General features: G+C 45.1%; 1 protein-coding gene across 2 annotated transcripts in view; it reads left to right on the top strand.

Moving 5' to 3' along the window:
- Nucleotides 1-25,706, top strand: part of LOC129827576 (storkhead-box protein 2-like) — a 94,503-nt gene that overhangs the window by 28,515 nt on the left and 40,282 nt on the right. Inside the window, exons 1-2 of one of the 2 annotated variants that reach the window (XM_055888544.1) lie at nucleotides 5,854-6,872; nucleotides 7,048-7,319. The exons of the other annotated variant lie outside the window; for it this stretch is intronic. Of the exons in view, the coding sequence (XP_055744519.1) occupies nucleotides 7,154-7,319 (166 nt within the window). The 5' untranslated portion in view covers nucleotides 5,854-6,872; nucleotides 7,048-7,153. Of the gene's footprint in view, nucleotides 1-5,853; nucleotides 6,873-7,047; nucleotides 7,320-25,706 lie in introns of those variants that run through there. 2 annotated transcript variants of the gene reach the window in all.

Here is a 25,706-nt window from a genome sequence, read left to right as displayed (position 1 = left end):
CTGAAAGGTACATGTGTCTATTGGAAAGCAGACTGAACCAGGTTTTCCTCTAAGATTTTGCTTGTGCTTAGCTCTATTCCATTTATTTGTATCATAAAAAAACTCTGTAGTCCTTGCCAATGACAAGCATACCCATAACATGATGCAGCCAGCAGGATGCGTACTCAGTGATGTGTTGTGTTGGATTTACCCCAAACATAACGCTTTCTATATTCAGGAATGAAGTTAATTTCTTTGCCACATTTTTTGCAGTTTTACTTAACCTCTCTGGGGTAGGTGGGATGCAAATGTCCCACCTGGCCAATAGCCAGGGAAAATACAGAGCGCCATATTCAAATAAAATGATATAAAAATCTAACTTTCATTAAATCACACATGTAAAATACCAAATTAAAGCTACACTCGTTGTGAATCCAGCCAACATGTCAGATTTCAAAAAGGCTTTTCGGCGAAAGCATATGACGCTATTATCTGATGATAGCACAACAGTAAACAAAGAGTAGCATATTTCAACACTGCAGGTACGACACAAAACGCAGAAATAAAAATATAATTCATGCCTTACCTTTGACGAACTTCTTTTGTTGGCACTCCAATATGTCCCATAAACATCACAAATGGTCCTTTTTGTTCGATTAATTCTGTCGATATATATCCAAAATGTCAATTTATTTGGCGTGTTTCATCCAGAAAAACACAGCTTCCAACGTCACTACAAAATATATAAAAAGGTACATGTAAACTTTACCAAAACATTTCAAACTACTTTTGTAATACAACATTAGGTATTTTTAAACGTTAATAATCGATCAAATTGAAGACGGGATGATCTGTGTTCAATACAAAAAGAAAACAAACTGACGCAACTTTTCTGGTAATGTGCCTCTCAAACCAGCAGCATACCACCCTGCATACCACTACTGGCTTGCTTCTGAAGCTAAGCAGGGTTGGTCCTGGTCAGGCCCTGGATGGGAGACCAGATGCTGCTGGAAGTGGTGTTGGAGGGCCAGTAGGAGGCACTCTTTCCTCTGGTCTAAAAAATATCCCAATGCCCCAGGGCAGTGATTGGGGACACTGCCCTGTGTAGGCTGCCGTCTTTCGGATGGGACGTTAAACGGGTGTCCTGACTCTCTGAGGTCATTAAAAATCCCATGGCACTTATCGTAAGAGTAGGGGTGTTAACCCCGGTGTCCTGGCTAAATTCCCAATCTGGCCCTCAAACCATCATGGTCACCTAATAATCCCCAGTTTACAATTGGCTCATTCATCCCCCTCCTCTCCCCTGTAACTACTCCCCAGGTCGTTGCTGCAAATGAGAACGTGTTCTCAGTCAACTTACCTGGTAAAATAACGGCAAAAAAATAAAATAAATAAAAAACAATTTACTTCAAGTGACCCTCATTTAAGATGGCTGTACTTCTTCATTACACAAAGGAATAACCTCAACCAATTTCCAAAGACTGGTGACATCCAGTGGAAGAGGTAGGAACTGCAAAAAAGTCCCTTAGAAATCTGGTGTCCCAATGAAAACGCATTGAAAAGACAGTGACCTCAAAAAAAAAAGAATTTGAATGGTTTGTCCTCTGGGTTTTGCCTGCTATATAAGTTCTGTTATACTCACAGACATGATTCAAACAGTTTTAGAAACTTCAGAGTGTTTTCTATCCAAATCTACTAATAATACGCATATCTTATATTCTGGGGATGAGTAGCAGGCAGTTGAATTTGGGCATGCTATTTATCCAAAAGTGAAAATGCTGCCCCCTACCCCGAAGAAGTTAAGGGCCTTATTACAACAGGATGCATGTTTTGAAATAGTTTATTCTGTACAGGCTTCCTTCTTTCCACTCTGTCATTTAGGTTAGTATTGTGGAGTAACTACAATGTTGTTGATCCATCCTCAGTTTTTTCCCATCACAGCCATTAACTTCTTGAGAATACAGGGGGTGCTGTTTCGCATTAGCATAATTGCCTCTACAGATTAAACTGCCTCTTTTTCAATTATTGCTGTTACTATATGCATATAACCATATAGCATTGGATAGAAAACAAGCTATGGTTTCTAAAACCGTTCCAATTGAGTCTCTGAGTCAAACACAGGTCATTTCACAGCACTTTCCCTGAGCCAGAAGAAAATTGCAAGATGTGTATGCTCGCTTCAAAGCTCTGCCTATATATGGTCACGCGACCTATGACCCGAATCACACTTCCTTCTTCTTCCTCTGGGTGTCTGGAAGACGTCAGAGGAGAAATTTTTTGTTTATCTTGTACTGACGTGAAATAAGACCTATTTCTTTAGCGTGACCGACAACTTCCGGTTTCTGAAATGCGCGTTTTCAGAGGTGGCATTGTATTTTGTTATGCTGACGTTATGGATGAAAACTATCTCCGTGTCAAAGTTTGTTTGAAACATGTGACCATATCACCGTAATGTATGTTTTTTCAATATAGTTTAATCAGATTATTAGAATTTTTTCGGGAGTTTTGCCGTGTTCCGTTCTTTGAGTTTTTTAACTTTGGACATGGACCGTGCCAGTCGACCAGTACCCAGGCTAAATGAAGAGGGGAGGTTGCCATTGTGAATGGATTGAACGACTCATCAGGACTAAGGACACCTTGATCAACATTCTGATGAAAGACCAGCAATAGTAAGACCCAATTTACGATGTTATTTCATATATCTGTCGTGCATGTGAACTGGTCGGGCGCGTCCAGCCGGTTCTGGCTGGCCTCGTTATGCTAATTTAGCGATACATTTTGTTTTCGCTATAAAACATTTAAAAAATCTGAAATATTGTTTGGATTCACCAGATGTTGGGCTTTCAATGTCTGTACGCTGTGTATTTTTTCTGAAATGTTTTAAGACAAGTAATTAGTTATATAACGTTGGTCTCTGTAATTGTTCTAGCTGCATCAGCACTATATCAGATTGCAGCTGCAATGTAGAACTGTGATTTATACCTGAAAAATGCACATTTAAAAAAAAAAAACTATGCTATACCATAAATATGTTATCAGACTGTCATCTTATAAATTTGTTTGTTGGTTTGTGGCTATCAATATCTTAGTTTAGCCGAATTGGTGATAGCACCTGATGGAGTAAGAAACTGTTGGAGTAAGAAAATGGTGTCTTTTGCTAACGTGTTTAGCTAATAGATTTACATATTTTGTCTTCCCTGTAAAACATTTAAAAAATCTGAAATGGTGGTTTTATTCACAAGATCTGTGTCTTTCATTGGGTGTCTTGGACTTGTGATTTAATGATATTTAGATGCTACTATTTAATTGTGACGCTATGCTAGCGATGCTAATCAGTGTGTGGGGGGGGGGGGGGTGCTCCCGGATCCGGGTTAGGTACTCTGTAGAGGTTAAACTCTTTAACTGTTTTAAAGTCTCCCTTGGCCTCATGGGGAAATCACTGAGCAGTTTCCTTCATCTCTGGGTAGGAAAGTTAGGAAAGATGCCTGTATCTTTGAGGTGTAATTAATTACTTCACCATGGTCAAATGGATATTCAATGTCTGCTTTTATATATTTTTTACCATCTACCAATGTGCCCTTCTTTGTGAGGCATTGGAAAACCTTGCTGTTTTTTTGTTGAGTCTGTGTTTTGAAATTTACTGCTCGACTGAGGGACCTTTACAGATACTTTTATGTGTGGGGTACAGAGATGAAGTACTCGGTAAAAAAATCTGTTTAATCAAATGTATTTATATAGCCCTTCTTAGATCAGCTGATATCTCAATGTGCTGTACAGAAACCCAGCCTAAAACCCCAAAACAGCAAGCAATGCAGGTGTAGAAGCACGGTGGCTAGGAAAAACTCCCTAGAAAGGCCAAAACCTAGGAAGAAACCTAGAGAGGAACCAGGCTATGAGGGGTGGCCAGTCCTCTTCTGGCTGTGCCAGGTGGAGATTATAACAGAACATGGCCAAGATGTTCATAAATGACCAGCATGGTCAATTAATAATTATCACAGTAGTTGTTGAGGGTGCAACAGGTCAGCACCTCAGGAGTAAATGTCAGTTGGCTTTTCATAGCCGATCATTGATTGTATCTCTACCGCTCCTGCTGTCTCTAGAGAGTTGAAAACAGCAGGTCTGGGACAGGTAGCACGTCCGGTGAACAGGTCAGGGTTCCATAGCCGCAGGCAGAACAGTTGAAACTGGAGCAGCAGCACGGCCAGGTGGAATGGGGACAACAAGGAGTCATCATGCCAGGTCGTCCTGAGGCATGGTCCTAGGGCTCAGGTCCTCCGAGAGAGAGACACTGTTATGCAACATATTATGTGACTTGTTAAGCAAATGTTTACTCCTGAACGTATTTAGGATTGCTATAAAAAAGGAGTTTAATATATGTTGACTCAAGACATTTCAGTTTTTCCTTTTTAATTAATTTGTCAACATTTTGAAGAACATAATTCTACTTTGACATTATGGGGTGTTGTGTGTGTAGGCCATTGTGGATTTTTATATATTTTTTACCATTTTAAATTTGGGCTGTAACAGAACAAAATGTGGAAAAAGTCAAGGGGTGTGAATACTTTCTGAACGCACTGTATTTTGATTCTTCCTTTAATCTGTGACTGACTTAGCCACAGCCAAAAGAACAGTCACATTATTGTCCAGCTGGGACATTCCTACAGAGGAAATATGGTGGAGAAGTTGTCTTTATTCCCAAACAGTGAACTTTGACCTCATTTTTATTGGACAAATTAGAGAATGAGATTAATGGTTGGCTCAGAGTAGAGCTGGGCGATATGGCTTAAAAATCATATCTAAATTGTTTTCTAACATATGGGCGATTCACAATATAGATCAAAATTTTTGAATGTTTTTGCTTTACAGGCATTTGGAATAGCGCGTAACAAACATTAATTCAAATTAATTCAATATATTTCCAAGTTCTAGCGCAGAGGGGAATATACCATTTCTCATGTTTCTTCAATGGATTTCAATGAAACACAGACTATCCTGCAATCCAGGCTAACCCTGAAATACCTCTTGCCCTGCCTGCACTTTATGTGAACACATGGCACTTTAGTGCATCTTGATTTATATTTTGAGCATACGTAGAATTTGTCTCCTGCCTCTCGCTAGCTGTCATCGTATTCCTGATGTGGAGAGGTTGGGGAGAGGTTGTGGAGTGGAGGTGTTCTGCTCTCACTCTGAGCTGGTGGGCTGGCTGGAGTCTCTGTCTGGATGGAGACAAACTCCATCTCTGAGAGACAACACGTCGTCCTGAGGATGAGAGGTTACTGATCAAGCTCACAGAGACGGAGAGAAACGAGGGAGAGAGAAACGAGAGAGAGGCTCCAATTCTTCCAGCCAGCCCACTCCACTCCCTGCCTCCTTGCTGTTGTGGAATTATCTCTCAAACTCTCATCCCTGAGGAATTGCTACTGCAGCTGTTGGACTGAACCCTAACGAGTGAGTGGAAATCGTGGGGACCCTGCGGATGACCCTGAGCAGAGGAGGGAGGATAGGAAGAAGAGGGGGAACGAGAGCTCACAGTGGAGAGAAAGCAAAAGCAGCAGGACAGTGTCTTTTAGCAGGAGCAGCCGATAAGTTTTCTTTCTCCTTCTGAGGTGGAAGAGGTTACGACTTGAGGCAGAGTTGCTATAAATTGTACAGCTTTGTATGTTAATAACCATCCAGCTCTTCACTCATAGGCTGGGCTGGGAGCCAGGGGGGCTGAGGGAGCCTAAAGGGGGTTTTAACATTGAAATGCAAAGCCTGACAGGATCAGCGAGTCTAACGCAAGACAGCTCCTCCATTGGCATGGGACAGGGGGCTGACTGACTTGCTTCCTGCTCCCCCTCCCTCCCTCCCTGCCTCCCTCCCTCCCCTACCCACTCCTCTTCCAGAGCAGCCGGATCTGTGAGCAGAGGAGACGTTCAGGACAACAACACAGCCGGCAAGCGAGCAGCAGAGAGAGAGAGAGCTGTAAAGGAGAGCGAGAGACTGCTTTAAGAGAGAGGGAGAGAGACTGCTTTAAGAGAGAGGGAGAGAGACTGCTTTAAGAGAGAGGGAGAGAGACTGCTTTAAGAGAGAGGGAGAGAGACTGCTTTAAGAGAGAGGGAGAGAGACTGCCGCACTGAGGGTTGGAGGAGAAAAACAGGAATACAAAGGAAAGGAGAAAGTCATTGCTTTCTGCTCATACACACTGGCTGGGTGGTTTTCTTCCCTGCGCGCCCGTGTGTTTTTCTTATCCTCGCTCATATGTATCAAGCTCCCATCCTCCATCATCCATCCACACACGCGCAGACAGAGCATAGATACGCTCGCTCACTACACACCCTTTCTGAAGGAGAGAGAGCTGTGGATGGACCAGTTTTAACAGGGGATCGCCTGCTACTGATGAAGAAGCGTTTATTTTTTTGCACTTTGGCTTCACAGATTTCCCTGATTGGATTTTGATTAGAGGAGAGGAGGGTTGGGGTTTTGTTTGTTCATGTGCTGTTTGGCTTGGCGCAGGGCCAACGGCACGGCACAGAGCTTCCCGTCCTTTTCTCTGGGAGTCCAGGGAGACGGTGAGTGACACTGGCTCTGGACAGCCCTCCCCTGGCTGCAGATCTCATCTGTTTGGCCTCTTTTGTGTTCGCGGCTCGTGGTTAGCCAAGCCCTCCCTCCCGCACTGAATTGAGCTATTGTCTGGATTTCGGGGTCTCTCACGCTACCCCCAGCCCCGAACCCCCCCACCCCCCAGTGTTCATTTGTCTCTGGTCACACTGAAGCTGGAGGCTGGAAGCCTGGATTAATGGCAGACGGAGGAAGGTAATGCATCGCTGGACGCTTCCTCTGCTTTTGGATCTCTCAAGGAAAAGGAAGGAGACCTTCCCACAGCATTCAGCCAAGCAGCTAGCTTTACCACGGTTTGTCTGTGAGATCGTGCCTTGAGAGTGTGTGTGTGTGTGTGTGTGTGTGTGTGTGTGTGTGTGTGTGTGTGTGTGTGTGTGTGTGTGTGTGTAGCAGGGAGAGAGACGGCGGGATAGAGGAGGGAGAGTAATAGTATTCCAGTGATCTAGCTGCCTGCTTCCATGTCTCCAGCCTGACCTGGGCAGAGGTGTAGCCCTCCCTCAGGGTGGATGTGGGGACGGGGGTATCAACAACCCTCAGGAGGTCAGCCTAGCCCTCCCTCCCTCCCTGCCTCCCCATGAAGAAGACACAGAGCACCACCCTGCGTCGGGCCTGGCCCAGCTCAGATTTCTCGGACCGGGCCTCGGAACGCACCCGGTCCCGCAGCGAGAAGGACTACCGCCTCCACAAACACTACCCCCCTCAGTACATCTGCCAGTCCCCCCGGGGCTACATGACATCAGGTGGGTCTGTCAGTCTCTGCTCCGTCGACATGGAGCTAGCTACTACGGCTCATTCTGTGTTGCTGTTTGTACTGTAGTAAGGTGTGATGATGTTGGAGTTTACATTTTTCCAGGCGGGGTACTTGTTTGTCTTGAAATATGTCAAACTATTATTTGCTTTACAAATTACAATGTGTCTCTGTTATTATAGATGGGCCCAGCAATATCACATGATGACATCACTGTATTTTTACCACCATGATTTTTCATGATAGTATCTTAACGGCTGAACATCAGTCTGGAATGGTAGCATTGTGTCAAAAGGCTGAGTTAGTTGGTATGATTCAGCAAGCTGATCAGATCTAGCGTTGAATCAGACAGTGCAGAGGCCTTTGTCTGAATTTTGGCTGATGAGAAACAATTGGACCGGGCAGGACCAGGGTCAGACGACACGAGCTAAACATGCTTATAATGCTTGGGAAACAGCATTTAAAATACAGGCAATCACCTGTGCCAGAGAGAAAATAGCCTACAATATGCAAGGGTTATTTTAACCATGACGTTTCATTGTTGGTTAAACAGCTAATTTTAATAATGAAAAGACAGAGAGAGAGAGAGAGAGAGGGCCCTATTGGCCTTGTCTGATTAATATTCAGCAGTAGGCCTCGTAGCTTATCAAAGGAAAAAGACAACCTCCCGCGTTTCTTTTCAGCAGAAGATGTAGTCCCCCTGCTAACCACAACCCCCAGAATGCATTGCCACTCTACAACGCACAGTGCCAGGATGTTCTGTTTTGTTTCCTCCATCCTAATAATTTTTTAAGCGTGCCGAACCTCAGGGTTGATTTAATTACTTCTTGTTAATGTGGGGAGCAGAGCTGACACAAACCGATGGAGCTGGGATGCATGTTAGGGGGCCTGAGAACGTCTCCAATCAGTTTGCTTAGGCAGAGAAAAGGAGAGCCTGAGTATTTTCAGCCTGAACGAGCCCATAGAGAAAGGCTGAATGGAGTTTGAGCCGAGGACCGCCAAGACTTACATTGATTCAAGGCCTCTTCAAGTTTCCTAGCAACACAGCGGGTCAGAGGGTAAATGACATGGCCATTATTGGAAATGAATATGAATTGGAGGAAAAATACCTCAAATTAGAATAAATGACCGGGGAGACAGAGACAGAACCATTTTTGCTCAATTTTGTTGGTCGAGGGTTTTCTGTGTGCGTCAGCAGTGGACAGTCTGAGAGCCAGCAGCTACAGTAGCTTTTCAAATAGGAAGAATAGGCTTACACAATACAACATCCTGGCAGCTGAGCTACATGATGCAACTCGACAAAGTAAACAATAACAAGAGAATATTCACGCATATTAAATGAATAGGGCCCTGTTTTGGTTAATCATGTCCCATAACCTGGATTTTAAACTTTATTTTAAGCCTTTTCCAGAAATTACAATTGAAAGCAAATGTCTGAGGATGGTGCTGGACGATGATGCTGGACCATCTTACATAAAAAGAAAAGGGGACAGTTTAATGAAAAAGCTTTAAATAAAGGTTAAACTCCAGGTCATGTGACATGACTAGCCAAAACACAGGGCACTACAAATGAATAATACATTATCATAGATATGAATTTCAGCCATTTGGCAGAGTAACCACGACTAAACTATTCCTTGGAGTATGAAGGCATCATATGAACCAGTGGTGGTAAGAAGCCGGTGGATTGTAGTAAGGGGTTGACTTATGGCCTTAACCATAGACCTTGTCTCACAGGCTGTAGCAGCATTAGAGGTTCAGTCACAATCACAGGCATTGTTTAGAGATGAACACCCTCCGCTTTGGGTTCGTCCCACATCGCTCCCTATTCCCTATATAGTGCACTGCTTTTGACCAGGACTCATAAGGCTCTGGTCAGAAGTACAGCTCTATGTAGGGTATAGGGTGTCCTTTTGGACATAGCCTTAGTGGCCAGAGCGGGAGCTGCAGCTAAGCTGGACCTTGTGCTCAGTCTTAATGTTCTCTAATGTCATTAGTTCTCTCATGGGTTTTACATGGGGACAAAATATCTGCTTCTGATAGTATCATGGTTCTCCATCCCAAAGCTCAAAGATTCCTGGGCCGTTGATTGGTTTGGTGCATGAATATTGGCTTGTTCCCTGGCCTTTCACTGCAAAGAACATATACAATTCAAGTAAATGCATTTGTCATTGCAACGTAAACTATGAACGTTCCACAGGCAGAAATGCATCCCAAGCTTTTATTGTGTGTCAGCTGAATTCAGCTTCAAGGGGAAAATTAGAACATGAACCCGAAGACTGAGGAAGTCAGGGTTTTTCGAAGTTCCTTCCTATCTCACCTGGCTATCATTCAACATTACATTGTACAGAAAGACTATGGGGCATTTTTGGATGTTGTCCCAAATCCATTAGCAAAATTGTGGGTGTCTCTGTGGGTGTATGTGTCAGACATACACTACATGACCAAAAGTATGTGGACATCGAACATCTCATTCCAAAATCATGGGCATTAATACGGAGTTGGTCCCCCCTTTGCCGCTATAATAGCCTTCACTCTTCCGGGAAGGCTTTCCACTAGATGTTGGTACATTGCTGCGGGGACTTGCTTCCATTCAGCCACAAGAGCATTAGTGAGGTCGGGCACTGATGTTGGACGATTAGGCCTGGCTCGCAGTCAACGTTCTAATTCATCCCAAAGGTTTTCGATGAGGTTGAGGTCAGGGCTCTGTGCAGGCCAGTCCAGTTCCTGCACACCGATCTCGACAAAACATTTCTGTATGGACCTCTCTTTGTGCACGGGGGCATTGTCGTGCTGAAACAGGAAAGGGCCTTCGCCAAACTGTTGCCACAAAATTGGAAGCACAGAATCGTCTAGAATGTCATCATTGTATGCTGTAAAGTTAAGATTTCCCTTCACTAGAACTAAGGGGCCTAGCCCGAACCATGAAAACCAACCCCAGACTATTATTCCTCCCCCACCAAACTTTACAGTTGGCTCTATGCATTCGGACAGGTAGTGTTCCCCTGGCATCCGCCAAACGCAGATTAGTTTGTCGGACTGCCAGATGGTGAAGCATGGTCACTCCACAGAACGCATTTCCACTGCTCCAGAGTCCAATAGCGGCAAGCATTACACCACTCCAGCCGACCCTTGGCGCTGCGCGTGGTGATTTTAGGCTTGAGTGCGGCTGCTCGGCCTTTGAAACTAATTTCATGAAGCTCCCGAAAATCAGTTCTTATGCTGACATTGCTTCCAGAAGCAGTTTGGAACTCTGTAGTGAGTGTTGCAACCGAGGACAGATTATTTTTACGCTCTACACGCTTCAGCATTCGGCGGTCCCGTTCTGTGAGCTTGTGTGTCCTACTACTTCGCGGCTGAGCCATTGTTGCTCCTAGATGTTTCCACCTCACAATAACAGCACTTACAGTTGATCGGGGCAGCTCTAGCAGGCCAGGTATTTGATGAACTGACTTGTTGGAAAGGTGGCATCCTATGAAGGTGCCACAATGAAAGTCACTGAGCTATTCAGTAAGACCATTCTACTGCCAATGTTTGTCTATGGAGATTGCATTGCTGTGTGCTCGATTTTATACACCTGTCAGCAACGGGTGTGGCTGAAATAGCCGGATCCACTCATTTGAAGGGGTGTCTACATACTGCTGTGTATATATACTGTACAGTATGTCCTTGTCTCTGACCTGTATGTATCTAGTGTAGAAGAGAACCTCAAAGGAAAAGCTGCCTGTCTTTTAAGCCTCCTCTTTCCTCATGGTTTTAAGCCTCCTCTTTCCTCATGGTTTTAAGCCTCCTCTTTCCTCATGGTTTTTAAGCCTCCTCTTTCCTCATGGTTTTTAAGCCTCCTCTTTCCTCATGGTTTTTAAACCTCCCCTTTCCTCATGGTTTTAAGCCTCCCCTTTCCTCATGGTTTTAAGCCTCCCCTCATGGTTTTAAGCCTCCTCTTTCCTCATGGTTTTGTAAAGTAAACTTCTGACTGTGGGGAGAGCTTTTAAGAGCACTTGGCAAGTAAATGCCATCGTGCATAAATTAATTTTGTCCCCCCACACCAAATGCGATCACGACACACAAGTTAAAATATCAAAACCAACTCTGAACCAATTACATTAATTTGGGAACAGGTCGAAAAGCATTAAACATTTATGGCAATTTAGCTAGCTAGCTTGCACTTGCTATCTAATTTGTCCTATGTAACTAGGTTGCTGTTGCTAGCTAATTTGTCCTGGGATATAAACATTGAGTTGTTATTTTACCTGAAATTCACACGGTCCCCTACTCCGACAATTAATCCACACATAAAACGGTCAACCGAATCGTTTCTAGTCATCTCTCCTCCATCCAGGCTTTTTCTTATTTTCTTTGAACTTATATGGTGATTGGCATCTAAACTTTCATAGTACTACCACGACGACCGACAACACAGTTTGTCTTTCAATCACCCACATAGGTATAGCCAATGAGGAGATGGCACATGAGTATCTGCTTCTATAAACCAATGAGGAGATGGGAGAGGCAGGACTTGCAGCGCGATCTGCATCACAAATAGAACTGACTTGTATTTTAGTCGTTGGCAACGCAGACGCTCGCGAGCAGAGTGGGTGCAATAATTGAATAATACAGATTTCTACATTTATTTTGCAACGCGAGCAGTGTAGTCAGGGTGCTAGTGTGTAACGTTGATGTCTGCCAAAGGAAATCCACTACATGTAGTCTGAGAAACAGGAATGATAGGGTGATAGATATGATACCGCTTTAGGATGGGTAATGTTCCCAAGCTCCTGTTTTAGTCATTACATTGTTTTGACATTTATTCAACTTGGAGAAAAGAATCAACCCGCAGTCCTCTGCTAGATATGAAGGCCAGCAGGTAGCGGTTTAGAGTGTTCGGCCAGTAACCCATAGGTTGCTACTACGAATTCCCGAGCCGACAAGGTCAAAAATATATTGATGTGCTCTTGAGCAAGGCACTTAATCCTAATTGCTCCAAGGTTGCCGTTGATAATGGCAGACCCTGGCTTGGACCCTACTGTCCGAGGGCGTCTCAGGGAGAGTTTTCCACATTTTGTTACAGCCTTATTCTAAAATTGATTCAATTGTTGTTTTTTTCTCAGCAATCAACAATCAACACACTATCCCATTAATGTTTTGAAATGTTAACAAATGTACGTAAATATCACATCACCTTTACTCAGTACTTTGTTGAAGCACCTTTGGTAGCGATTATAGCCTCGTCTTTTTGGGTATGATGCTACAAGCTTGGCACACCTGTATTTGGGGAGTTTCTCCCATTTTTCTCTGTAGATCCTCTCAAGCTCTGTCAGGTTGGATGAGGAGCCTCACTGCACAGCTATTTTCAGGTTTCTCCAGAGATGTTAGATCGGGTTCAAGTCCGGGCTCTGGCTGGGCCACTCAAGGACATTCAGAGACTTGTCCCAAAGCCACTCCTGCGTTGTCTTGGCTGTGTGCTTAGGGTTGTTGTCCTGTTGGAAGGTGAACCTTCGAAGTACTGAGCGCTATGGAGCAGGTTTTCATCAAGGATCTCTCTGTACTTTTCTCCATTCATCTTTCCCTTGATCCTGACTAGTCTCCCAGTACCTGCAGCTGAAAAACATCCCCACAGCATGATGCTGCCACCCATGCTTCACCGTAGGGATGGTGACAGTTTTCCTCCAGACGTGACGCTTGGTATTCAGGCCAAAGAGTTCAACCTTGGTTCCATCAGACCAGAGAAACTTGTTTCTCATGGTCTGAGAGACCTCTAGGTGCCTTTTTGGCAAACTCCTAGCAGGCTGTCATGCCTATAACTGAGGAGTGGCTTCTGTCTGGCCACTCTATCATAAAGGCCTGATTGGTGGAGTTCTGCAAAGATGGTTGCTCTTCTGGAAGGTTTTCCCCATCCCTTGCTCAGTTTAGCCAGGTGGACAGTTCTAGGAAGAGTCTTGTTAGTTCCAAACTTCTTCCATTTATGAATGATGGAGGCCACTGTGTTCTTGGGGGCCTTCAATGCTGCAGAAATGTTTTGGTACCCTTCCCCAGATCTGTGCCTCGACACAATCCTGTCTTGGAGCTTTACGGATAATTCCTTTGACCTCATAGCTTGGATTTTGTTCTGGCATGCACTGTTAACTGTAGGACCTTTTATATAGACAGGTGTTTGCCTTTCCGAATCATGTCCAATTAATTGAATTTACCACAGGTGGTCTCCAATCAAGTTGTTGAAACATCTCAAGGATGATCAATGGAAACAGAATGCACCTGAGCTCAATTTTGAGTATCATAGCAAAGGTTCTGAATACTTATGTAAATAAGGTATTTCTGTTAAAAAATATATATATACAGTGGGGCAAAAAAAGTATTTAGTCAGCCACCAATTGTGCAAGTTCTCCCACTTAAAAAGATGAGAGAGGCCTGTAATTTTCATCATAGGTACACTTCAACTATGACAGACAAAATGAGAAAAGAAAATCCAGAAAATCACATTGTAGGATTTATTTGCAAATTATAGTGGAAAATAAGTATTTGGTCAATAACAAAAGTTTATCTCAATACTTTGTTATAAACCCTTTGTTGGCAATGACAGAGGTCAAACGTTTTCTGTAAGTCTTCACAAGGTTTTCACACACTGTTGCTGGTATTTTGGCCCATTCCTCCATGCAGATCTCCTCTAGAGCAGTGATGTTTTGGGGCTGTTGCTGGGCAGGTAGCAGGTAGCGGTCCTGCTGCTGGGTTGTTGCCCTCCTACGGCCTCCTCCACGTCTCCTGATGTACTGGCCTGTCTCCTGGTAGCGCCTCCATGCTCTGGACACTACGCTGACAGACACAGCAAACCTTTTTGCCACAGCTCGCATTGATGTGCCATCCTGGATGAACTGCACCACCTGAGCCACTTGTGTGGGTTGTAGACTCCGTCTCATGCTACCACTAGAGTGAGAGCATTCAAAAGTGACCAAAACATCAGCCAGGAAGCATAGGAACTGAGAAGTGGTCTGTGATCACCACCTGCAGAATCACTCCTTTTTTGGGGGTGTCTTGCTAATTGCCTATAATTTCCACCTTTTGTCTATTCCATTTGCACAACAGCATGTGAAATTTATTGTCATTCAGTGTTGCTTCCTAAGTGGACAGTTTGATTTCACAGAAGTGTGATTGACTTGGAGTTACATTGTGTTGTTTAAGTGTTCCCTTTATTTTTTTGAGCAGTGTATATATATTACGTTAAAGCCTTATTCTAAAATGGATCAAACTTTTTTTTTTTTTTTTTTTGATCTATCTCATATATATATATATATATATATATATATATATATATATATATATATATATATATATACACACACACATTCTCAACAATCTATATATATATATATATATATATATATATATATATATAATTTAAAAAAATCTATTTTAGAATAAGGCTGTAACGTAATATATATATACTGTACACACATTCTCATCAATTTACACACAAGAGAGAGAGAGAGAGAGAGAGAGAGAGAGAGAGAGAGAGAGAGAGAGAGAGAGAGAGAGAGAGAGAGAGAGAGAGAGAGAGAGAGAGAGAGAGAGAGAGAGAGAGAGAGAGAGAGAGAGAGAGAGAGAGAGAGAGAGAGAGAGAGAGAGAGAGAGAGAGAGAGAGAGAGAGGAGAGAGAGAGAGAGAGAGAGAGAGAGAGAGAGAGAGAGAGAGAGAGAGAGAGAGAGAGAGAGAGAGAGAGAGAGAGAGAGAGAGAGAGAGAGAGAGAGATCTTAAAAAAAAAGCTATTTTATCCATTTTTGAATAAGGCTAACGTAACAAAATGTGGAAAAGGGGAAGGGGTCTGAATCCTTTCCCAATGCAGTGTATACACACTTTTACATGTGTGAAATAGGACAAATATAAGCACCGACCAAATTATATATTAGTCTCCTTCCTCTGAAACCAATATTATTTTTGGATGGACAGATGAGTGGTACATGAATTTGTAAAAGACTGACCTACAAATGATATGATGTGTCACCATTCCTCCCTCCCTTCTCTATCCCTCTTCCTTTTAATATCTAGTATGCACCTCTGTGGGATTTCTCTCTTTCTCTCCCGCTCTCCATTTCCTCTCCATTTCCCTCACTCACTTTCACTCGCTCACTGAATCGCTCGCTCACATACACTCGCACATGTAATCTCTCTCAGTGCACTGCACACACATTGTGCCAGCTAAAAATAAACCGTCACCTTCTGGAATCCCAGATGCTGACATCACTAACCCTGCTCTGCCAGATTAACTCTAGATGACGGGGAAGCAGCATCAGAACTAAATTACGGGGAAGCAGCATCAGAACTAAATTACGGGGAAGCAGCATCAGAACTAGATTACGGGGAAGCAGCATTAGAACTAGATGACGGGGAAGCAGCATTAGAACTAGATGACGGGGAAGCAGCATTAGAACTAGATGACGGGGAAGCAGCATTAGAACTAGATGACGGGGAAGCAGCATTAGAACTAGATGACGGGGAAGCAGTATTAGAACTAGATGACGGGGAAGCAGCATTAGAACTAGATGACGGGGAAGCAGCATTAGAACTAGATGACGGGGAAGCAGCATTAGAACCAGATGACGGGGAAGCAGCATTAGAACTAGATGACGGGGAAGCAGCATCAGAACCAGATGACGGGGAAGCAGCATCAGAACTAGATGACGGGGAAGCAGCATCAGAACTAGATGACGGGGAAGCAGCATCAGAACTAGATGACGGGGAAGCAGCATCAGAACTAGATGACGGGGAAGCAGCATCAGAACTAGATGACGGGGAAGCAGCATCAGAACTAGATGACGGGGAAGCAGCATCAGAACTAGATGACGGGGAAGCAGCAATATGGCTACTAGGCACAGAGAAACCCCCCTAAAGCAACAATCTCTCCAGCCTGAGGCCCATCTGTCACAACCTGTTGAACAGCAACAATGCATGTGACAGCATATAGCAGGGGTCTCCAACAGGTAGAGCTGCGTCAGGGGTCTCCAACAGGTAGAGCTACAGCAGGGGTCTCCAACAGGTAGAGCTACAGCAGGGGTCTCCAACAGGTAGAGCTACGGCAGGGTCTCCAACAGGTGGAGCTACGGCAGGGGTCTCCAACAGGTAGAGCTACGGCAGGGGTCTCCAACAGGTAGAGCTACAGCAGGGGTCTCCAACAGGTAGAGCTAAAGCAGGGTCTCCAACAGGTAGAGCTACAGCAGGGGTCTCCAACAGGTAGAGCTACAGCAGGGGTCTCCAACAGGTAGAGCTACAGCAGGGGTCTCCAACAGGTAGAGCTACAGCAGGGGTCTCCAACAGGTAGAGCTACAGCAGGGGTCTCCAACAGGTAGAGCTACGTCAGGGGTCTCCAACAGGTAGAGCTACGTCAGGGGTCTCCAACAGGTAGAGCTACGTCAGGGGTCTCCAACAGGTAGAGCTACGTCAGGGGTCTCCAACAGGTAGAGCTACGTCAGGGGTCTCCAACAGGTGGAGCTACGGCAGGGTCTCCAACAGGTGGAGCTACGGCAGGGTCTCCAACAGGTAGAGCTACGGCAGGGTCTCCAACAGGTAGAGCTACGGCAGGGTCTCCAACAGGTAGAGCTACGGCAGGGTCTCCAACAGGTGGAGCTACGGCAGTGTCTCCAACAGGTGGAGCTACGGCAGTGTCTCCAACAGGTGGAGCTACGGCAGTGTCTCCAACAGGTGGAGCTACGGCAGAGTCTCCAACGGGTAGAGCTACGGCAGTGTCTCCAACGGGTGGAGCTACGGCAGGGTCTCCAACAGGTGGAGCTACGGCAGGGTCTCCAACGGGTAGAGCTACGGCAGGGTCTCCAACGGGTAGAGCTACGGCAGGGTCTCCAACGGGTAGAGCTACGGCAGGGTCTCCAACAGGTGGAGCTACGGCAGGGTCTCCAACAGGTAGAGCTACGGCAGGGTCTCCAACAGGTAGAGCTACGGCTGGGATCTCCAACAGGTGGAGCTACGGCAGGGGTCTCCAACAGGTGGAGCTACGGCAGGGGTCTCCAACAGGTGGAGCTACGATAGGGTCTCCAACAGGTAGAGCTACGGCAGGGGTCTCCAACAGGTGGAGCTACGGCAGGGGTCTCCAACAGGTGGAGCTACGGCAGGGGTCTCCAACAGGTGGTGCTACGGCAGGGGTCTCCAACAGGTAGAGCTACAGCAGGGGTCTCCAACAGGCAGAGCTAAAGCAGGGTCTCCAACAGGCGGAGCTAAAGCAGGGTCTCCAACAGGTAGAGCTACCAGTATTTCACAGCCCACCTATGAGTAGCTCGCTAATCAATTCTGCAACATGCAATTCTGTACATGCAAACTGTCATAAACAATAAACTCCCGGCTACTATCCAATCAAAGCCACGTTGACATTATCCCACCCCTGGTTAGCCACTATTGGTTTAAAAAGCCAAACCTAACACAATACTTGACAATTAATTTCCAGCAATATTGTCCCTGTCTGTTTGGTGTGCACGTTTGTCTATCACCTTGGATGTAGCCAGTTAGCGGTGCTAATGATAACCATCTTGCGGGTAGGGAGAAATACTTTCCCTAAAAACCTTCTCAGTTAAATGTTCATGTTAATTGCAAAGTAGGCTTACCTGACAGAACTATATTAGGATTATTTGTAACAATTGGGTTGCCATTGTTTTACAAGCTGCCATGATATGCTGCAGCAGTAGGCCTAACAGCATAAACACTGCTAGACCAACGCATTCCTCTCTTGCTAGGTGCACAATTAAAGGGGAATTACACTCAAGACCTAAAGAAATGTATTTTGATGTGATTTAAGCATTGACATGGACTCAGAACATCATTTTCCGTTGTTTATTTTTATTATTATCCCCCCCCGCCCCCCTGTTTTTCCCCAATTTCGTGTTATCCAATTGTCCCATCGCTGCAACTCCCGTATGGACTCGGGAGAGGCGAAGGTCGAGAGCCGTGAGTTCTTTGAAACACAACACAGCCAAACCACACTGCTTCTTGACACACTGCTCGCTTAACACTGAAGCCAGCCTCACCAATGTGTTGGAGGAAACGCCGTACACCTGGCAACCATGTCAGCGTGCATTGCGCCCAGCCAGCCACAGGAGTCACTAGTGCGCGATGGGACAAGAACATCCCTGCCGGTCAAACCCTCCCCTAACCCGGATGACGTTGGGCCAATTGTGTGCCGCCCAAGGGTATCCCGGTCGCAGCCGGCTGCCAGGATCTCTAGTGGCATAGCTAACCCGAGTGATGCAGTGCCTTAGACCACTGCACCACTAGGGAGGCCTTCAGTTGTTTCTCTATTAATAATTGTAATATTGAGAGTTTAAAAATATCATTTGGATTTTTTTTTTATGGGACTGTCATGCCAAATACCGTTTATGAACCATTATTTTACCAGGTATGTTGGCAGAAAACACATCTCTTGAGCACCAAGGACCCGGGGAAGACTTGCTGGGAAGAGGAGAAGAGAAGAATATGCCTATTTGAAAGCTATAAAAAAAGAGTAGCTCGCAACATGTTCCTTTTTTTAAAGTAGCTCTCATGCTAGAAAAGGTTGGAGACCCCTGAACTATAGCCTATACCCTTAGCTGTTTTCTGCAACATAAGCTTGTAATGTCACGGAGCCATGCCAATCATATAGCTAAGGCCTAACAAAGGATTTAAAGAAACTAAACCAAATCCCCACCCTCTTTGAAAGACTGGTTTTGTCAAAATACCTCAACAGTATTATTCATGAAAAAGCATCTCTTTAAAAGGTTTGAATGACATCTGCATGTCTTGACTTGATGTTTTGGTTACCGTCCTGACAGAGACGATGTGTTTACTGACATTCCCTCGGGGAGAAGAACTCATGGCACAGAATGTCTGTAGAAAGAGAAATATCACCTAAAGCATACTACTTATTCTGTCTTTTTGTTATAGAGTAAGTTGAAAGACTATTCAGCAATTTCTCCCCACAAAATTATAAGAAATTAAACACTGTGTATACATTAGAGGTCGACCGATTATGATTTTTCAACGCCGATACCGATTATTGGAGGGCCAAAAAAAGCCGATACCGATTAATTGGCCGATTTATTATAAAAAATAACAATTTAAAAACGTATTTGTAATAATGACAATTACAACAATACTGAATGAACACTTATTTTAACTTAATATAATACATCAATAAAATCAATTTAGCCTCAAATAAATAATGAAACATGTTCAATTTGGTTTAAATAATGCAAAAACAAAGTGTTGGAGAAGAAAGTAAAAGTGCAATATGTGCCATGTAAGAAAGCTAAAGTTTAAGTTCCTTGCTCAGAACATGAGAACATATGAAAGCTGGTGGTTCCTTTTAACATGAGTCTTCAATATTCCCAGGTAAGAAGTTTTAAGTTGTAGTTATTATAGGAATTATAGGACTATTTCTCTCTATACCATTTGTATTTCATTAACCTTTGACTATTGGATGTTCTTATAGGCACTTTAGTATTGCCAGTGTAACAGTATAGCTTCTGTCCCTCTCCTCGCTCCTACCTGGGCTCGAACCAGGAACACAACGACGACAGCCACCCTCGAAGCAGCGTTACCCATCGCTCCACAAAAGCCGCGGCCCTTGCAGAGCAAGGGGAACAACCACTCCAAGTCTCAAAGCGAGTGACGTTTGAAACACTATTAGTGCGCACCCCGCTAACTAGCCATTTCACATCGGTTACACCAGCCTTATCTCAGGAGTTGATAGGCTTGAAGTCATAAACAGCAGAGCTGCTGGCAAAACGCACGAAAGGGCTGTTTGAATGAATGCCTACGTGCCTGCTGGTGCCCACCATCGCTCAGTCAGACTGCTCTATCAAATCATAGACTTAATTATAACATAATAACACACAGAAATACGAGCCTTAGGTCATTAATTTGGTCGAATCCGAAAACTATCATCTCGAAAACAAGACGTTTATTCTTTCAGTGAAATACGGAACCGTTCTGTATTTTATCTAACGGGTGGTATCCCTAAGTCTAAATATTCCTGTTACATTGCACAACCTTCAATGTTATGTCATAATTACGTAGAATTCAGGCAAATTAGGCGGCCCAAACTGTTGCATATACACGGACTCTGCGTGCAATGAACGCAAGAGAAGTGACACAATTTCACCTGGTTAATATTGCCTGCTAACCTGGATTTCTTTTAGCTAAATATGCAGGTTTAAAAAATATATACTTCTGTGTATTGATTTTAAGAAAGGCATTGATGTTTATGGTTAGGTACACATTGGAGCAACGATACGCACCGCATCGATTTATATGCAACGCAGGACATGCTAGATAAACTAGTAATATCATCAGCCATGTGTAATTAACTTATGATTGATTGATTGATTGTTTTTTATAAGATAAGTTTAACGCTAGCTAGCAACTTACCTTGGCTTACTGCATTCGCGTAACAGGCATGCTCCTCGTGGAGTGCAATGTAATCAGGTGGTTAGAGTGTTGGACTAGTTAACTGTAAAGTTGCAAGATTGAATCCCCCGAGCTGACAAGGTAAAAATCTGTCGTTCTGCCCCTGAACGAGGCAGTTAACCCACCGTTCCTAGGCCGTCATTGAAAATAAGAATGTGTTCTTAACTGACTTGCCTAGTTAAATGAAGATTAAATAAAGGTGTAAAACAATAAATAAAATCGGCCAAATCGGTGTCCAAAAATACCGATTTCCGATTGTTATGAAAACTTGAAATCGGCCCTAATTAATCGGCCATTCCGATTAATCGGTCGACCTCTAGTATACATTTGAAGTTGCTGGCCTGAAACACTAGTATTTCTTTATCTCAGATGTTATCTTGGATCACAGATCCTCAGAGAGCCCAAGTGGTTGTGACTGCAAGTTATTTTGATAAGCTACTAACAGGCTGCTCAGAGTTTTGTTCTGCCTGTAGTGGTTGTGACTTCCAAGTTAGTACTAGGCCTAGCACGTCAGGCCCAGCACGTCAGGCCCAGCACGTTTTACCAAAACCCCTCTCCTTCCCACTTAGCCCACATTTCCATTATTCCAGCTCGGTTAGAGTTTCATATTTTTTCACTGACACATTTCAGTAAACTGTTGAAATCTTGGCCCTCTCCCCAGACCCTCCCCCACAACAGACTACCTCACCTCTCCCCCTTGTCTCACCCTCCTCTCCCCCTCGTCTCAGCCCCCCTTTGGATGTGTATCTCCCCGGCCGGCTGGAAGTCATTTTAAGTGTCCGCTCAGTTACCATTGGACTTTTACTGACATCTCTAGTGGTTGATATTTTCTCGACCTTCAGAGGCATGCGGATGTGTCCCTCACACAGCTCCTAAGAGACATGACTGTGTCAGGTTCCTACCCATATCCTCTGTAGTGGTCATTCACTCACTGTTTTCCTGCCCATGCGCACACACACTCTGAACTTTTTACCCCGTTGTCTGACTGTCAACCTGCAAGCTGCTCTCACGTCATAAATCATATCACTAGGGCCACTAGGATGGGGGCGTAAAAGTCATTTTGATTTATCGCTCCTGGACTTCCACCATTTGTAAATTGAGCTGGTATCGTGTTTTATCTGTGTTGAACTTAATGGATGCCACGGAGGCACTTTGGGTTTCCAGGTTTCAAGATAAGCAGCGTTGAAGCCAGTGTACATGCAGTACCACACAGCTCTGCTGTAAGCCTGGCCTTCACACCTCTCCTCTGCAAGGTGTGTGTGCTGCCCAGTGGGAGAGCACAGCGCTCCCCTCCTTCCCCTCTGTCAGTCCAGACCAGGCTAGAATGACTGGGCCACAGCCAGCCCAGGTAAGCCCCTGCTCTTTGTTATGGCTGGGGATTTCGTCAGGTCTCTCTCTCTCTCTCTTTCTCTTTCTCCCTCCTTTTCTATCTTTCTCCCTCCCTCTCTCTTTTCCATTCTCATGTCGCCACGTGTCTGCCTGCCACCCGCACGGCAGGCCGGCCTGCTGCTAAGCTCTACTATTTCTACATCAAATTTACAGGAAGACTTGCTGCTTCCTCTCTCAGAGCTGCTACTCTGAACCTGCTGGCTGGCTAGACTGCCTGCATCAATCAGGGCCCAGAGCCCACTGTGCAGGTTTACTGTTACAGAGTTAATACATTGGGAGGGTTTCTACATTTTTCATGTGGCAATGTTACTATGGCAGCTGTGTCAAGGATGAAGGGTCAGTATGTGAACAGCTTGACTTTGGTGACCTTGTGAGGCTTATCGCCTCAAACAAAGCCATTGTGTAACTTGTATTATCTACATTTTAGTCATTTAGTAGACACTCTTATCCAGAATGAATTACAGTTAGTGCATTCATCTTAAGATAGCTAGGTGAGACAACCACATATCTCAGTAGAAGTCTATTTTTCCTCAATAAAGAATGTATAATAGTTATATTATATAATTAGTTTTTTTTATTGATAAAAATGGTACCATGTCCAATACATGTAGCCTAGGCAAATTTGATCCATGTGATCCCTAGTGAATGTTATTGACTCTATATGAAATTATATGCATTTTATTTATTTGTTTTAAGGCTCTCTTTTTATAGTAATAATAACTATGGGTGAAATGAGAACAATTGAAGCTATAACCAAGCTGACCCCATGTGCCTTTGTGCTTATGCTTACAGTAGGTGAAAGAAACAGTTGATAAGCTGCACAGTATGATTTTGTACTTGTGTTCTATCCGGTGGTCCTCTTGTCTGACATCATCTGGCCTCTTGTCTGACATCATCTGGCCTCTAGTCTGGCACCCATCATCTGTCCCTGACATGTGGACTGTCACAGTCCCCGCCCAGTGTAGTGAGGAATCACAGGAACTCTCTCACTCACTCACTGTCACTCACTCATCCCTAGCTGATTTCATGCAGGGATTGTGTGAACTTGTTAACCCTGCCTCGTGGCTCCCTCTCTGCCTGGCTGTCTGATTCAACGCTCCACCCCCTCCCTGCAACGCTCTCCGTTCACACGCACTGCAGATCAGACACGCCCCCTCTCCTCTCTGTACCAGGATGCCAATCACCACATAGCATCATCATTCTTCCCCGCCCCGACTAGACCCTCCCCTAATAGACCCATCGCTATTAGACCCTCCCCTACTAGACCCTCCCCTACTAGACCCACCTCTATTAGACCCCCCCCCCTACTAGACCCACCTCTACTAGACGCTCCCCTCCACTACTAGACCCACCTCTATTAGACCCTCCCCTCCCCTACTAGACCCTCCCCTACTAGACCAACCTCTACTAGACCCTCCCCTCCCCTACTAGACCCTCCCCTACTAGACCAACCTCTATTAGACCCTCCCCTCCACTATTAGACCCTCCCCTACTAGACCAACCTCTATTAGACACTCCCCTCCACTACTAGACCCTCCCCTACTAGACCGACCTCTATTAGACCCTCCCCTCCCCTACTAGACCCTCCCCTACTAGACCGACCTCTATTAGACCCTCCCCTCCCCTACTAGACACTCCCCTCCACTACTAGACCCTCCCCTACTAGACCGACCTCTATTAGACCCTCCCCTCCCCTACTAGACCCTCCCCTCCCCTACTAGACCCACCTCTATTAAACCCTCCCCTCCCCTACTAGACCCTCCCCTACTAGACCCACCTCTATTAGACCCTCCCCTCTATTAGACCCTTCCCTACTAGACCCACCTCTATTAGACCCTCCCCTCTCCTACTAGACCCTCCCCTCTCGTACTAGACCCTCTCCTACTAGACCCTCCCCTCTCCTACTAGACCCTCTCCCTCAAGACCCTGCCTCTCTCCTACTAGACCCTCCCCTCTCCTACTAGACCCTCTCCCTCAAGACCCTGCCTCTCTCCTACTAGACCCTCCCCTCCTCTACTAGACCCTCCCCTACTAAACCCTCCCCTCTCCTACTAGACCCTGGCTCTCTCGTACTAGACCCTCCCTTACTAGACCCTCCCCTCCCCTACTAAACCCTCACCTAAAAGACCCTCCCCTCCCCTACTAAACCCTCCCCTCTCCTACTAGACCCTGCTTCTCTCGTACTAGACCCTCCCCTAAACAACCCTCCACTACTAGACCCTCCCCTACTAGACCCTCCCCTAAACAACCCTCCCCTACTAAACCCTCCACTACTAGACCCTCCCCTCCCCTACTAGACCCTCCCCTACTAGACCCTCCCCTACTAGACCCTCCCTTCCCCTACTAAACCCTCCACTACTAGACCCTACCCTTCCCTACTAGACCCTCCCCTCCCCTACTAGACCCTCCCCTACTAGACCCTCCCCTCCCCTACTAGACCCTCCCCTACTGGCACAGCCCTCACAGGCGTTTGCCCCGCAGGAGGCTTGGGCTATTTCTGTTCTCTTTCACATTGTGGCACGTTCGTTTAATCATGTATGAGAATCCTAAGCAGCTGTGTGTGTGGTGGTGGAGAGGCGGTGTTTTTGAGTATAAACGTGAGGGAAAGAGAGAGAGTGCTAGTACACTGCGGCTTATAAACATTAAAGACAAATCTCTCAACAGCATTCACTTTGCACTGATAAAGTAGATCATCTTTGCAGTGAACTTCAATGAGGCCTTAGGCACATCCCGGTTTTTAATGCAGTTGGCTATTCTTTGATTGCTGCCTATCCAAGAGCACAAGGCCTCGAGGCAGAGTTCATCACAACCAGGAAGCATTAGTAGCCTGGATTAGTGGGCTTGATAATCCACAATTCTGGAAAAAGAAAGGAGTCTAAACCATAAAGTTATGGCTTATTAACAATGGATAAAATGAGAAGTCAGAAGTTTTGTGCCTTTCAGGGTTGGACACTACCCCACCCCATACCCACTAGCTTTGGTTAAGCCCGTTATACACTAATGTTGTTGTTTGTGGTGGGTGTTTCTTTTCTTATTCTGAGCTGTTGGAACTAAAGAGTGTAACTGTTGGTCAGCCCTTTCACCGACCTCTGTATCTGTAATCTATCTTTCTGACAGACAGTGTTTGGCGATGGGGTGAAAGGAGATGGAAACAGCCTGTGTTGTGTCAGGGAGGAGGTTGATTAATGATATAAACAGATCTGAAGACTGAGATTTTTTTTTAAGGGGGTCGACGAAACAAAACTTAACCCTCTGTGTTTCCTCCGTGCTGTAGTAAGTGTGACCCCACTGCCTCACCAAGGGAGGGGATCAAACATTTATCCTCCACCACGCCTGCCTTTCCAGTTTCCTCAGCCATTTAGGCCTAATTTGTCAGCAGGGCAGCACTACTGTTTGGCTATAGGCTGGTAGTGGTAGGAAATGTGGAGTTGGGTGAAACATTCCAACCTCAACAACCTCTTCGTCTATCCAGAGCTCAGCTGAGGGCTGTAGCGTCAGGAAGATCAGAGGGTATCAAAGCCTGCATCCCAAATGGCACCCTATTTCCTTTGTGATAC

The sequence above is a fragment of the Salvelinus fontinalis genome, chromosome 29 (assembly GCF_029448725.1).
Source record: "Salvelinus fontinalis isolate EN_2023a chromosome 29, ASM2944872v1, whole genome shotgun sequence".
In the NCBI taxonomy this organism is placed as follows: Eukaryota; Metazoa; Chordata; class Actinopteri; order Salmoniformes; family Salmonidae; genus Salvelinus; species Salvelinus fontinalis.
This window is presented reverse-complemented; position numbering and strand designations above follow the sequence as displayed.